Raw genomic sequence first — 12554 nt, 5'->3', positions numbered from 1 at the left:
TTTAACTTCCACAGGTATCCTTACGAGAGGCTGGATGGAAGGATACGTGGCAACATGCGCCAAGCAGCCATTGACCGCTTCTGCAAACCAGACTCTGACCGCTTTGTCTTCCTTTTGTGTACCAAAGCTGGGGGTTTGGGCATCAACTTGACTGCCGCAGACACTGTAATTATTTATGACAGTGACTGGAACCCTCAGAATGATCTCCAGGCCCAAGCTCGTTGTCATCGAATTGGGCAGTCCAAGAGTGTGAAGATATACAGGCTGGTATGTCGCAACACATACGAGCGTGAGATGTTTGATAAGGCTTCCCGAAAACTGGGGCTGGACAAAGCAGTACTCCAATCAATGAACACTGAACAGGGCAAAACTGCAGTTGCTGGCAATGCTTTGGGGCTATCGAAGGCAGATATAGAAGAACTACTAAAGAAAGGTAATGGAATCATATTTACCTTCATTGGTTAGTCTTCTGTCAGGCAGTTTCACTGATGCCTTGTCCCTCTTTGGGTTACTGTAACAAGAGTACATATACAGCGGTGTCCTCACACCGTTTTTTGCTGGCTCAACCGTTCCTCTTCTGTTTCCAGCAATCACTCATGAATGTTAAGCTCCCTTTTCCCATGTTGCCTAAGATTTTTCTTTATCAGTTTTCTGGGGACCTAATCTTATAGTTCATTTTTTGTGATAATACAGATGTTTTGGGCTTTCGTCCACACGAATTAAGTCTTACTCATTGCTGTCTATCACCCTTACTTCTGTATAGTGTATTCACTGCCATTTATACTTCATTATCATCATCCGGACCTCCTTTCCCACCCTAGGGCAGGGTGAGGAGTAGCAATGTCCAGACATCCCAAGTTTGCCCACTCCAATGGGCTATGCTTCCATTCACTCATCATTCAATCCTCTGGAATCCTGACTCTATCTGATATGCCAAAAACTTTCATCACATTCTGTAGCTTCACAGAAAGGTATCCAATAGGGTTAATCCAGACTCCAGCCAGCTCGATCTCTTGTGAGTCCCCTGGCCTCACCAACATCCATACCTCTCTTCCTCATACACTCATTCACTGTATCCCTCCACCCTCTCCTGGGCTTGCCTCGCCTCCTCCCTCCTTCAGATTTGCTCAGATATACCTTTTTCACCACTCTTGTTATCTGTTCTCTACACATGACCATACAGTCTCAGTTCACTCTCTTCGATTCTGGTGTCCGCAGACTTCCTTGATCCACATCTTTCATGAATCACATTATTTCTTATCCTATCCACTCTCTGTACTCCACATACATTCTTCAGTAGTCACATCTTCACTGCTTTCACCCTTGACTTCATTTTCATGCCACACCATAGTCTCACATCCATTTGTTAAAGCTGGCACTAACACTCCTTCATGTAAGCCTCGCACAGCTGCAACACTCAAGCCTTTGTTTCTTATCAAGACTTTTGAAACACCATCTACCTTATTTCCTTGTGTCACTCTACTTTCCACTTCTTATGCACATTTTCCTTTCTTTTTTATCACTGTACCCATGTATTTGAACTCTCACCAATTCCAGTCCCTCTCCATTCACTGTAACATTACACTGGGAGTCACCTTCTCTTTTGATTACCATCACTTTACTCTTTTCTACATTTACTCTCAAGGCACGATGCTCACAGACATGAGCAAAACTCTACTTCACCTCCCAAAATATTTTATGGAAGTGAAATTTTAGGTGATTGAGAAAATTGCCATGGTAAATCTGTTATTATCCTACAAATAATTAATCCATGGAATGCATGTATGGTAAGTAGTCTGTTAACCTTTTCAGTATCATGCCAGTTTAGCACATTTAATTCTGTTTCTTGATACCATGAGACAATTTTTACTCAACCTGAAGCTGTACAAGTTCAGAAGTTCTCACTTAAAATTAATGGAATTGTCTAGAGATAGCAAGAACAAAATCAAATATAATGTCTGGAATTTTTTAATACCAGTAGTAGAGTTGTCTCAGCCATAAGAGGGCTACTATGTTGTCTTTGTACCTTAGGTGCATATGGGGCCCTGATGGAGGATGACTCAGGTGGAGATGACTTCTGTGAGGAGGACATCAACCAAATTCTATCCCGGAGGACAACAGTCATCCAGCATGAGAGTGAGAAGGGATCATCATTCTCAAAGGCTTCATTCTCAGCCTCCCATAACCGCTCTGATATTGAGATTGATGACCCAGACTTTTGGAAGAAGTGGGCCAAGAAAGCCGAGATTGACACAGAGGTTGGGGAGCGCATGAGGAAGGTAAAAAATTGTGTTATTTGTATCTGTTGATGAAAAGTGTTGATTGATATTAGATGAACCAAGTGAAATAATAAGAGTTCGGTATTGTGTTCATGTTAAGCATTCTACATATGTAGGATGCCTTTTGAAATTGAAGAGATTCAGTCAGAGATTAATCTTACGTTAAATGGCTGAAAGTCTTGAATTGGAAACTGCAAAAATTTATGTATTACTTTATATGTTCCTGCTTTCAAGATTTTTTGGTACCATGTTTATTTAGTTGATTAATTATCATGTTAAATTTATTTTTGTAATGATGACTTGCCATGCTAATACTGAGGGACTTAGCCGCTGTTGGCTGATGACCTTTGAGTTAAAACAGCATATCCTGATGTTTCTTAATCATTCTTTGGTGTACTGTAATGGCATTGGCATTCAAACTCATGTAAGTTTCTTGTTAAAATTACAGAAAACGCTAATTGTAGAGGAGCCAAGGCGGAGGTCACAGATTCGCCGGTATGGTCATGACGAGAGTGTCCTGGACTGTAGTGACCTGGAGTCTTCAGCGAGTGACTCGGAGAAAGAACGTGACGTTGAACCTGAGATGGTACCTGAGCAAAATAGTCGAGGCCGCGGGGGAAGAGGCAGGGGAAGGAACCGTGGTAGGGGCAGAGGTGGGAGGGGAGGACGTACCACCAGAGCCTCTCGATATCTGGTAGACGAGGACTCCATAGACCCAGAGGTGGTCAAGTACGGGCAGTGGATGCGATCGGAATGCTTCAAGGTGGAGAAGGGGTTGCTCACTTACGGATGGGGCCGTTGGAAAGAGATACTGGCTCAGGGTGATTTCCGTGCAGCGTGGAAAGAAGGTGACGTACAAGACTGTGCCCGTATGATCCTGTTGTTTTGCATCCGGTACTATCGCGGGGACGATAAGATCAAGGGTTTTATCTTTGATCTCATCGCCCCCACGTCGGACGGCAAAACTCGCATCCACCACAACCACATTGGCCTTTCTGCCCCAGTCCCCCGAGGCCGCAAGGGCAAAAAGAAGATGCGTGAGGCCAAGCTCGTGGCTACACACATGGAGGGAGCAGAGTGGGCAAAGGATGAAAAGTTTGACACAGATAACTATTTGGACCAGGGGTATTCCCGCCACCTCACCAGGCACTCCAACAAGGTCCTACTCAGGGTGCGCCTTCTGTTCTATATCAAGCAGGAAATCATCGGGGAACATGCTACTCAGGTCAGTCTCTTTTTGGAACCGATGATGTGATAGTTTTCTTTTATAATGGGCATGTTCACAAACTCAGGAGTTGCCAGTAATCACTGGGTAATTTTATAAGGAATTCAGTCAACTACTCGTGGCTCGCACTGTCATATATACCTGTATTCTAAAATCCCTTCCCTTATATTTAGTGATGAAGAGTACATGAATTCATCAATGCAGTAATCATTGGTTATTATACCAGTTTTCTATATATGATTTTACTAAGTAAAATACTGCAGAACGGTCACAAGAATGCATAAAACTACAAGTGTCTGTTAGCATTCATGATGTTAGAAGTCTCGCTGCATATTTAATTTGAAACGCTTATCATTTAGTTATCAAAAAGATTAATGTGTTATCTGGCAAATGCTGAAGAGAACATACAGAGTATACGTTATAAAAAAGGCAAAATTCATGAAGCCGAATCATGCGAAGACAAAGCCAGTGACCGAAATTGCAAGTACCGATGTTTCCAGGAAGACAACAACGCAACTTGGCACAGGTATGTGCATACCAGCTTCATCTGATTCGTATAGATATTTTGCTGCCAAACGACTTCATTTTAGTATTAGATAATCAACATATATGTCGGAAATACAGTAGTTTTATATTATTAAAATTATATGAAGACATGGAAGTAATCGATTTTAAGCTGTGAAGAATATTTGTCCCGAGGCTTAGATGGTTAGCTTAATTAGTTTATTGACTACTTCAACTTTGTCATGCTGAAGTCTCTTTTCCTCATTGTTTTGTGTAAATATGTTAAAAAAATTATACTTATGAATGAAGTGAGAGAGGAAATGCCTACAAAACAGTCATTTGAATGGCTGCGCTTTCATTTTTCAAATTAACCTTCTCGAACTCCTTTGATACAACCTGCGTCAAACCACTTCTGAGTACTGCATGACCCCCACGGGGTGGCCCAGACCCAGACTTTACATGCCACACACCCCTCACTCAGCAATGTGCATGTCATTGAAAAGTGGTTTCATTCCACTTTCTCCCAGGCCCTTATTTTTCACTGCATTGTTAAGAAATTGTTACATGTTATAAAAGAATAAGTGATATTCCTATAGAATGAAAAAAAAAAAAAATGGAAAAGAGGAAATAAATTAACATTTTATTGTTCACCCAGTTATTCATTGCTGATTTCTCACAGATATATAAACATTTCGTTAATGCTTGTTGAGAGAAAATTGTAAAGCATTTATTTACAATGATTTTTTGTAAAAAAATATTTCTAGCTCTGTTAGAAAGATTATTATTGGTTACAGAACAGAAATATCTTTTGGTTTTTGTCCACACCTGGCTGCTCTAGTAACGGCGGGCTCAACATCGTAAATTGTTTCCAAACATTTCATTCCCCTGCCTGTATTTGTAATTGTATTGTTTTGAAATTACTACATGTTATAAATGAATAAATGATATTCCTAATGAAAGAAGAATGAAAAAAATAAAAATAAATTACAATATTTTTTCATTCACTCATTTCTTCAGTGCCGATTTTTTGGGGGAGGTGGGGGCGCTCACCATCCAGTCACTCGATATTGTGCTGTTCTCGGTCGTCTGCTCTTTTGTCTCCTCCCTCCTTTCCTTCCTTCATCTTCTGTCTGTCTGTACTTCATTCTTTCCTCATCCTTCTGCCTGCAGGTGACTCTACACTCCCTCTTTTGTCTTTCTTTCCTTCATTCTTTCCTTTTCCTTCTGCCTGTGGGTGACTCTACACTGAGTGACAAGCTGAATGGTTTCCTGTACACCAGGAAACCATTTACGATGCTGGGTGGTAACCATAAAACCAAATTCTGGCACCTGGTGGTTTAGTTGGTAATTGCAGCGCTCCAGTCGGATTGAGCTGGTGAAGGTTTACATCCAAGGGGTGGTTGGGGTTTATTGCACATGTAATGCCACTCAGGGATGAGTGAGGCTGGTCACTCTCATCTTAAATGTCAGGACCAACTTCCCTAGCCCCCGGCTCCTACGCTCCTCATGGGGCAACGTGGGATTGGATGATAGATAGACAGAATATATAAATGTTTCATCAATCTTTGTTGAATGCTCCACAACTCTCTCTTAACAAGCCTTGACAAAATGTTTATATATTTGAGAAATCAGCATTGAATAAATGAGTAAACGATAAAATATGGTAATATAATTTTTATTTTTTTATTATTGCTGTATTATTATTATTATTTTATTTATTATTAATTTTTTTGATTAGGAAGATCACATATTTATTTATAACATGTTTTGTTTCATTTTTGAAGGCTCCAGCATGCTTGCATGCAATTTCATAACAATACAGTTATGAATAAGGACAGGGGAGAAAGTTGAATGACGCACCAAAAATCATGGCAAAATATTACTGCAACCTATATGGTTGGACGCAACCTGTTTCGGAAAAGTGCGAGTGGTTGGATTTTTCTTAGACGCAACCTGCGTTGTAAAAGTGTGAGAGGTTGGATGTTTGACCAAGCCCCCATGTAATGAGAGGTTTAAGTTATCAGTTGAAGATTGGCAACCTTTGGGAGTTTGTGAACACTCCAGTTGGGATAAAATATTGGAATTGTGGTACAGTCAGGATAAATGCAATAACGGGTGGATGAGTTTCAAATGTCACAACTTTTTGCTAAACTGGGGCAACTGGCAGATCAGTGTCATAGGTAACCATGAAACTTTAGTGTCCCCACCTGAATGCCTGGCTCCATTTATGTTACTAAATCAAAGGTGTGTGCATTTTGAAGTAAATTGTCAAGAGATGTAGAATAAATTACCACCAAACATTGATCAGTTATATAATGGCCTTTTCTTTAATGTGCTTTGTTTGTATAATAAATTGACTGTACTGTTTGTACTTTTTATTCTAGTTACAGTGCATGACTGATACAGAATCAGAAAGATGTTAGTGGTTTCCTACTTGTGGGGAATGTGATTGTGTTACCAGTATGCAATATTAAGTGTGTTTCTCAGCCATATGAATTGTCGCTCTTCAAGACCTGTATAAGATACAACTTCAATGTGTGTGGTAGAGCTGCCCACCCATGTAAATACTGGTTGCCACAATACCATACGTAAATACACTTTTTCATTAAAGGAACTTACATACCCATCATCAAAACACGTACTGTACTCAACAGATTGACGAGGGTGTCAAAGCAAGCGACCTGAGCATCAACCCGCCAGCAACGGAACTGTCTCCTAAGCCTTGGTGGGACCATGAGGCTGACCGTTCACTGCTGGTGGCAGTGTATAAACATGGCTATGAGCGCTACAATGTCATGCGCAACGACCCAGCTCTCTGTTTTCTTTCACGATGTGGACCTCCAGATAAAGCTGCGCTCATGGCAGAGATGAATACCACAGTGTAAGTGTTCAGCTTACTTCCCCCCCCCCCTCCCTCCCCTGCAGGAAAGGAGGCACTTTATCCCTTCAGTCAGAAGGGAGTCCTGTAGACTGAACAGTGGTTTAGATGTTGCCAATATAAAATATAAATGGTAATCCTAGATTGAAGAAGTTGGTGGAGATGTTTTCTAGTCCCCATAATCCCATCATTCCAATGATATATTTCACAATATATATTTTTTTAATATCCTTAGACACCTTTATTCATCTTAGGTGGGATCTCATTCTGAAGGGGTTAAAGATTCTCTCTCACCCCTAAAGTTTCAGAAGTCTCTGCTGACATGAATAAAAGCCTGTGAAAGTATCAAGAATAAAATCAGAACTATGTCATTAGAATTGTTACTGGTTAAGCAAAAAGCGCTCGGACTGATTGAACCCTTCAGTCCAGAGATATTTTCATACTTCATTCTTGCCACCCCAGATGACATCAACTTTGGACAGACAAGCCTTAATTCACTGAGTTTGAAAAGTATCTTCAAGAGTGAATGAAATGGTAAGAATAGAGTAAATGGCATTGAACTTAGGGGAATATAATCATCTGGTAGTAGTCAGTATAAAAGAAACATCCCTCATTTTAAATAGATTAATTGTACTCAAGTGTGCACTCTATCACCCAGGAGTAAAAACAGCAATGATAATGATCCAGCCATCTAAAATTTTTTAAACCTGTGAATAAGGAAATTATTATCATTATCATTTCTTCCCTTCCCCCCTCCTTTGCCATAGATGTGAGGCTGTTTACAGATGAAGGTCATATGGTTTCTTGTTTCTTTATTGTGTCCATTCCATTTAATAAAGAAAATTAGGGTTAGAATGATTAATGGAATTTATTTTCTTTCCTTATTACATAATATAATGCCTTTCTGTTTTATGGCTCTTACTCACCTTGTATATAGGAAATATATAAGATTATGATGATGATGACATACCCTGTAAATTGTAGAGTATATATTGTATGCTGTATAGTTTTTTTTTATACATTTGGTAGAAATGAGGAAGAATTGGAAAAGGATGACAAGGAGGATGACAAAGATGACGAGGACTCCAACCAAACCCCCCTGCCATCAAGTCCTGCTGTCTCTACCTCCACCTCCAAGTCCGACGACGACACCAAGTCTGAAGACGAAAAGAAACTGTTAAGCTTCCCTTCTACGTCTGATATTAATGGCCGACTGAGGAGATTGGTAACTTCCTACCAGCGCAACAACCGTAAGAACGACCTCAGGAATGAAGCCAAGGTCAGGGTGAGTATACAGTTACATCTTTTTACATTTAATGCCTTCATAAAATGTTGTCCATCCCATTTATTAGGAAAAAACTGGGTTACAACTTCGATAGAATTTACCCTTTACCATTTAGTATATAGTGCATTTTCTTATTTGTGGCTGGTGTTGGAGAGTAACCAGTTCATGTGGTGACGCCAGTACAGTATAACCAGGCAGTTCTTTCCTCATGTTTCCCACCTTTTGAAAGGACTGGGCTGTAGGAGGAGGGCAACTTTCACCTGTAGTCCACCATGTTTGCATCCAGATGAGCTTGGAGCCTTTACTATTTCAGGTTTTAAGCTCATGTTTCATTGTGTATGCTTCAAATAGTTTTTTCCTCTTGATCCTTCTTTCCTTCCATCCTCTTCTGTCTTCCTTTCCATCATTCTTTCCTTGTCCTTCTGCCTACAGGTAACTTTACACTCTCTCTTCTGTCTTTCTTTCCTTCATTCTTTTCTCTTCCTTCTGCCTGTGGGTGACTCTACACTGAGTGACAAGCCAAATGGTTTCCTGTACACCAGGAAACCATTTACTACTCTGGGTGGTAACCATATAACCAGATTTTGGCACCTGGTGGTTTAGTGGGTAATTATTGCACTCCAGTAGGATTGAGCTGGTGAAGGTTTATATCCAAGGGATGGTTGGGGTTGATTGCTTATGTAATGTCACCCAGGGATGAGTGAGGCTGGTCACTCTCATCTTAAATGTCAGGACCAGCTGTCTAACCCTGAGCTCCTACGCTCCTCATGGGGCAATGTAGGATTGGATAATGGTGATGATGACACCCTTTGTATTATTTCAGCTGCTGCCAAATGGTTTTATTCAAATACAGAGAACCCCTTCAGTGTGATGATGTGTACACACACACACACACACACACACACACACTCTGTCTGTCTGTCTGTCTCTCTCTCTCTCTCTCTGGGGCGCGGTAGCTCAGTGATAGAGCATCGAGGTCGTTGCCGGGAGGGGTAGCTCCCTCCTGTAACCTAGCAGTGCTATATGGTCTTTGATGCCTAACTCAGGGAATTCATTTCTCTCTCTCTCTCTCTCTCTCTCTCTCTCTCTCTCTCAGAGAGAAGAAAGTCCAGTCCCACAGTGAACCTGATATGGACTGATACAGTACATTATTATCCATCCATCCATCCATCATCCAATCCTACATTGCCCCATGAGGAGCGTAGGAGCCCGGTGCTAGGCAGTTGGTCCTGACATTTAAGATGAGAGTGACCAGCCTCACTCATCCCTGAGTGACATTACATGAGCAATCAACCCCAACCACTCCTTGGATATAAACCTTCACTGGTTCAGTCCAATTGGAGTGCAATAATTACCCACTAAACCACCAAGTGCCAAAATTTGGTTATATGGTTACCACCCAGTGCAGTAAATGGTTTCCTGGTGTACAGGAAACCATTGGCTTGTCACTCAGTGTAGAGTCAACCATAGGCAGAAGGAAGAGGAAAGAATGAAGGAAAGACAGAAGAGGGAGTGTAAAGTTACCCGTAGGCAGAAGGACAAAGAAAGAACGAAGGAAAGGAAGACAGAAGAGGATGGAAGAAAAGAAGGATGGAGGAGAGGAAATAAATTTATTTATTTATTTATTTCATTTATTTATTTATTTATTTTTGTATTATACTGCAGTGCAGTCTCATTTTAAGTTTCATGTGTTATTGATTCATTTGGTATTGATTGTGATTTAACACCATTGTATTTGTTTCCCTCCCACCTCAGGGTTATGACCACTACCTGGCTGATAAATTACTGCGACGTGAGCGGATGGCAGAATACATCAGAGAGCGAGAGCTGCGTAAAACTGACTACAATCAACGACGGTGGTCCAATAGAGAGCAGGCCGAGTTCTACCGCACCATATCAACATTTGGCGTAGAATATATCAGGTCAGGCTCTTTTGATATTTTTAAATTATTATTAATATCTTTTTAAGCATAGTTTTGTTATTAACCCTTTCACTACAATGATGGATTTGTTTAAGCGTACTATCACCATATTAGGTTCAGCAATTTGTTTTTTTTATTTATTCTATCCATCCATCATCCAATCCTTCATTGCCCGATAAATGTTTATTTTATTTACTTATTTTTTTTTTTTTTTTACCAGTGTATTATACAGAAGGAGTTGCTTAAGACTTCGATACCTCCAGTTTGAAAAGTGTGAAGGAATATAATCATTTGAAGAAAGCATTAATAAACTAAAATGTCATCAGACTGAAGAGGTTCATGTTCCTATATAAATTGTTCTCTCTCTTAATTTGCACCAGTTTAATATGCAGCTACTTTTTTCATACTATGTTGTTCCTTAATACTCTTATTTTTCATGCAGTAGAGCACAGTGCCAGCTATCAGGTACAATGGTTCCAAAGCCTTTAGATCACTTGTTTCCATTCATCAGATGTTCTCCTTTAACCTCTTGAATCTGATGAGATATTAAATGATGTTGAATCACACTCCCTGTAGGAAAGAGAAGCGGTATGATTGGTCCAAGTTCCGCTCTTTGTCCCGGCTGGAGAAGAAGTATGACGAGACGCTGACTGAGTATTTTCGCGCCTTTATGGCCATGTGCAAGAGGCAGTGTGGCATCAGGCTTTCAGAGGAGGAGAATGAAAGTTAGTATTGGTGTTCATTTTTTTGTGTTACTAAATGTCTGACACATTTCACAGAATGGCTGTTGACAGTGTTTCCTTTTTTTTTTTTTTTTTTTAATAACAACTGGTGGGCTTGAAGGGATGAGAATGATAATGATGATTTCTTATGTGCATGACAAGTATGTACATAGGAGAAACTTGTTTTATTGTTTATACCAGTGTTTGTTTTGATGATCGTGGAGGTTTGATCAGAGACCAACGTTTCTTACTTCCTGAAAGGACATGAGGAGGGAAAACTTAAGTCACTAATTTCATAAATGGACAGAACACCCTGACAGCATAAAACCATCACAGCAAGTGAAATTTAAAATTATTCCACCACCAAGAAATGCTTGCAGTCATTAGCAACAGATCAGCACTCAGCATTGGACATAGAGATAAAACAGTCCAGGCTATAACTTGCATTTGATATTATGGTGCCAGCAACAGGTTTGCATAACGATTGTAACATAGGTAACATACTAAATACACTCATGATTTTTTTTGCATATTTATTTGTGAACTTACCATTTATTGTGTCTCATGTCAACTTTTAACCACCCTGACAGAGATGTTAGAAGTTGGTGTTGACCGTCTGCCAGAGGAGCGAGCGAGGAGAGTGTTGGAGCGAGTGGACCTCTTGAATCGCCTACGTAATGACATTATCCCTCATCCTGACCTACCTGCTGCCCTCAACCTTGCACTGCCCTCCAGGGACATGCCAGATTGGTGGATACCTGGCAAGCATGACCACGACCTGTTGAAGGGTGTTGGAAGGTATGTTTTGTTCATGTAGAAACTTGGGCAGTGAAATGGCAAGGAACTTTCTAGGTTGTAAGCTGTAGAAGTGACAGGGCACATTCAAGATTGCAAGCAGTAGAAATTATCTTTCTTAGAACTGCTGCAATCATAATGAGGCTGGGTTTTATGAGTATTAATGATAAAGATGTTGGTGGGTGGGGCACCCATCATCTGTTCTCAATTTCGGTGCTATGTACTGGTCAGTCTACATTGTGTGACAAGCCACATGGTTTCCAGGAACCTTGGAATCCATTTACTGTGCTGAATGGTAACCATATAACCCAATATTCCCTGGAAGCCTAGACAAAAGTGAGGGGGATTTTGTAGGGGTTAGTGTTCTCCCACCCTCAGTTTTCACTTACTGGCAAGAATTGAACCTCACCCCATTTTACATGGGAAGAGTCGTATGGATGGTGATGATGATTAATTATGTTTTGGTGCACATGGTAGGGTACAGTGATGAAAATATGGTTCAAGATGAATTCATGCAATTAGATATTAAGTACCCTTTTGTCTTCCAGGCATGGTTTGGGGCGGACAGATTACTACATTTTAAATGATCCAGAACTTAACTTCCGAGAAATCATTAGACGTCACACTGCTGGAGAGCCCCTCATAACGGAGGAAGAGAAGGCTGCAATACGAAAGAGGTTTTATGAAAAGAAGCCAAACAGCTCAGAGGAGGAGGGAAAGGGGGAGACTGAGGCTGAAGGAGGTGAAGGGAAAGAGGAACAAGTAGAGGATGGAGAAAAGGTAGAGCAAAATACAGATGAAGCTGAAAAGAAAAACGAGGATGACGAGATTGAGGAGGTTGAAAAGGAAGAGGTCAAAGATACTGAGAAGGAAGAATCAGAAGAAAAGAAAAGGGAGGTGGAAGAAGAAAAACCTGAGGAAGATAGTACAAAAGAAGACAAAGA

At 40.6% G+C, this 12554-nt stretch overlaps 1 protein-coding gene and 1 non-coding gene across 2 annotated transcripts in view; both read left to right on the top strand.

Annotated features, from left to right (window-relative positions):
- Positions 1-12554, top strand: part of LOC145410369 (uncharacterized) — a 112147-nt gene that overhangs the window by 89312 nt on the left and 10281 nt on the right. The window contains exons 19-27 of the mRNA XM_080280520.1: positions 15-433; positions 2032-2279; positions 2728-3504; positions 6663-6889; positions 7916-8171; positions 9927-10093; positions 10670-10818; positions 11406-11613; positions 12159-12554. The exon at positions 12159-12554 is cut by the window's right edge and continues 2125 nt beyond it. Of these exons, the coding sequence (XP_080136646.1) occupies positions 15-433; positions 2032-2279; positions 2728-3504; positions 6663-6889; positions 7916-8171; positions 9927-10093; positions 10670-10818; positions 11406-11613; positions 12159-12554 (2847 nt within the window). The remainder of the gene's footprint in view (positions 1-14; positions 434-2031; positions 2280-2727; positions 3505-6662; positions 6890-7915; positions 8172-9926; positions 10094-10669; positions 10819-11405; positions 11614-12158) is intronic.
- Positions 2567-2665, top strand: LOC145410489 (small nucleolar RNA U6-53/MBII-28). The gene has a single exon (XR_013899279.1). It is a non-coding gene; the product is annotated as a small nucleolar RNA U6-53/MBII-28 (small nucleolar RNA).

The sequence above is a fragment of the Coenobita brevimanus genome, chromosome 85, assembly GCF_032717465.1.
Source record: "Coenobita brevimanus isolate Jiangsu-jjx chromosome 85, ASM3271746v2, whole genome shotgun sequence".
Lineage (NCBI taxonomy): Eukaryota > Metazoa > Arthropoda > Malacostraca > Decapoda > Coenobitidae > Coenobita > Coenobita brevimanus.
This window is presented reverse-complemented; position numbering and strand designations above follow the sequence as displayed.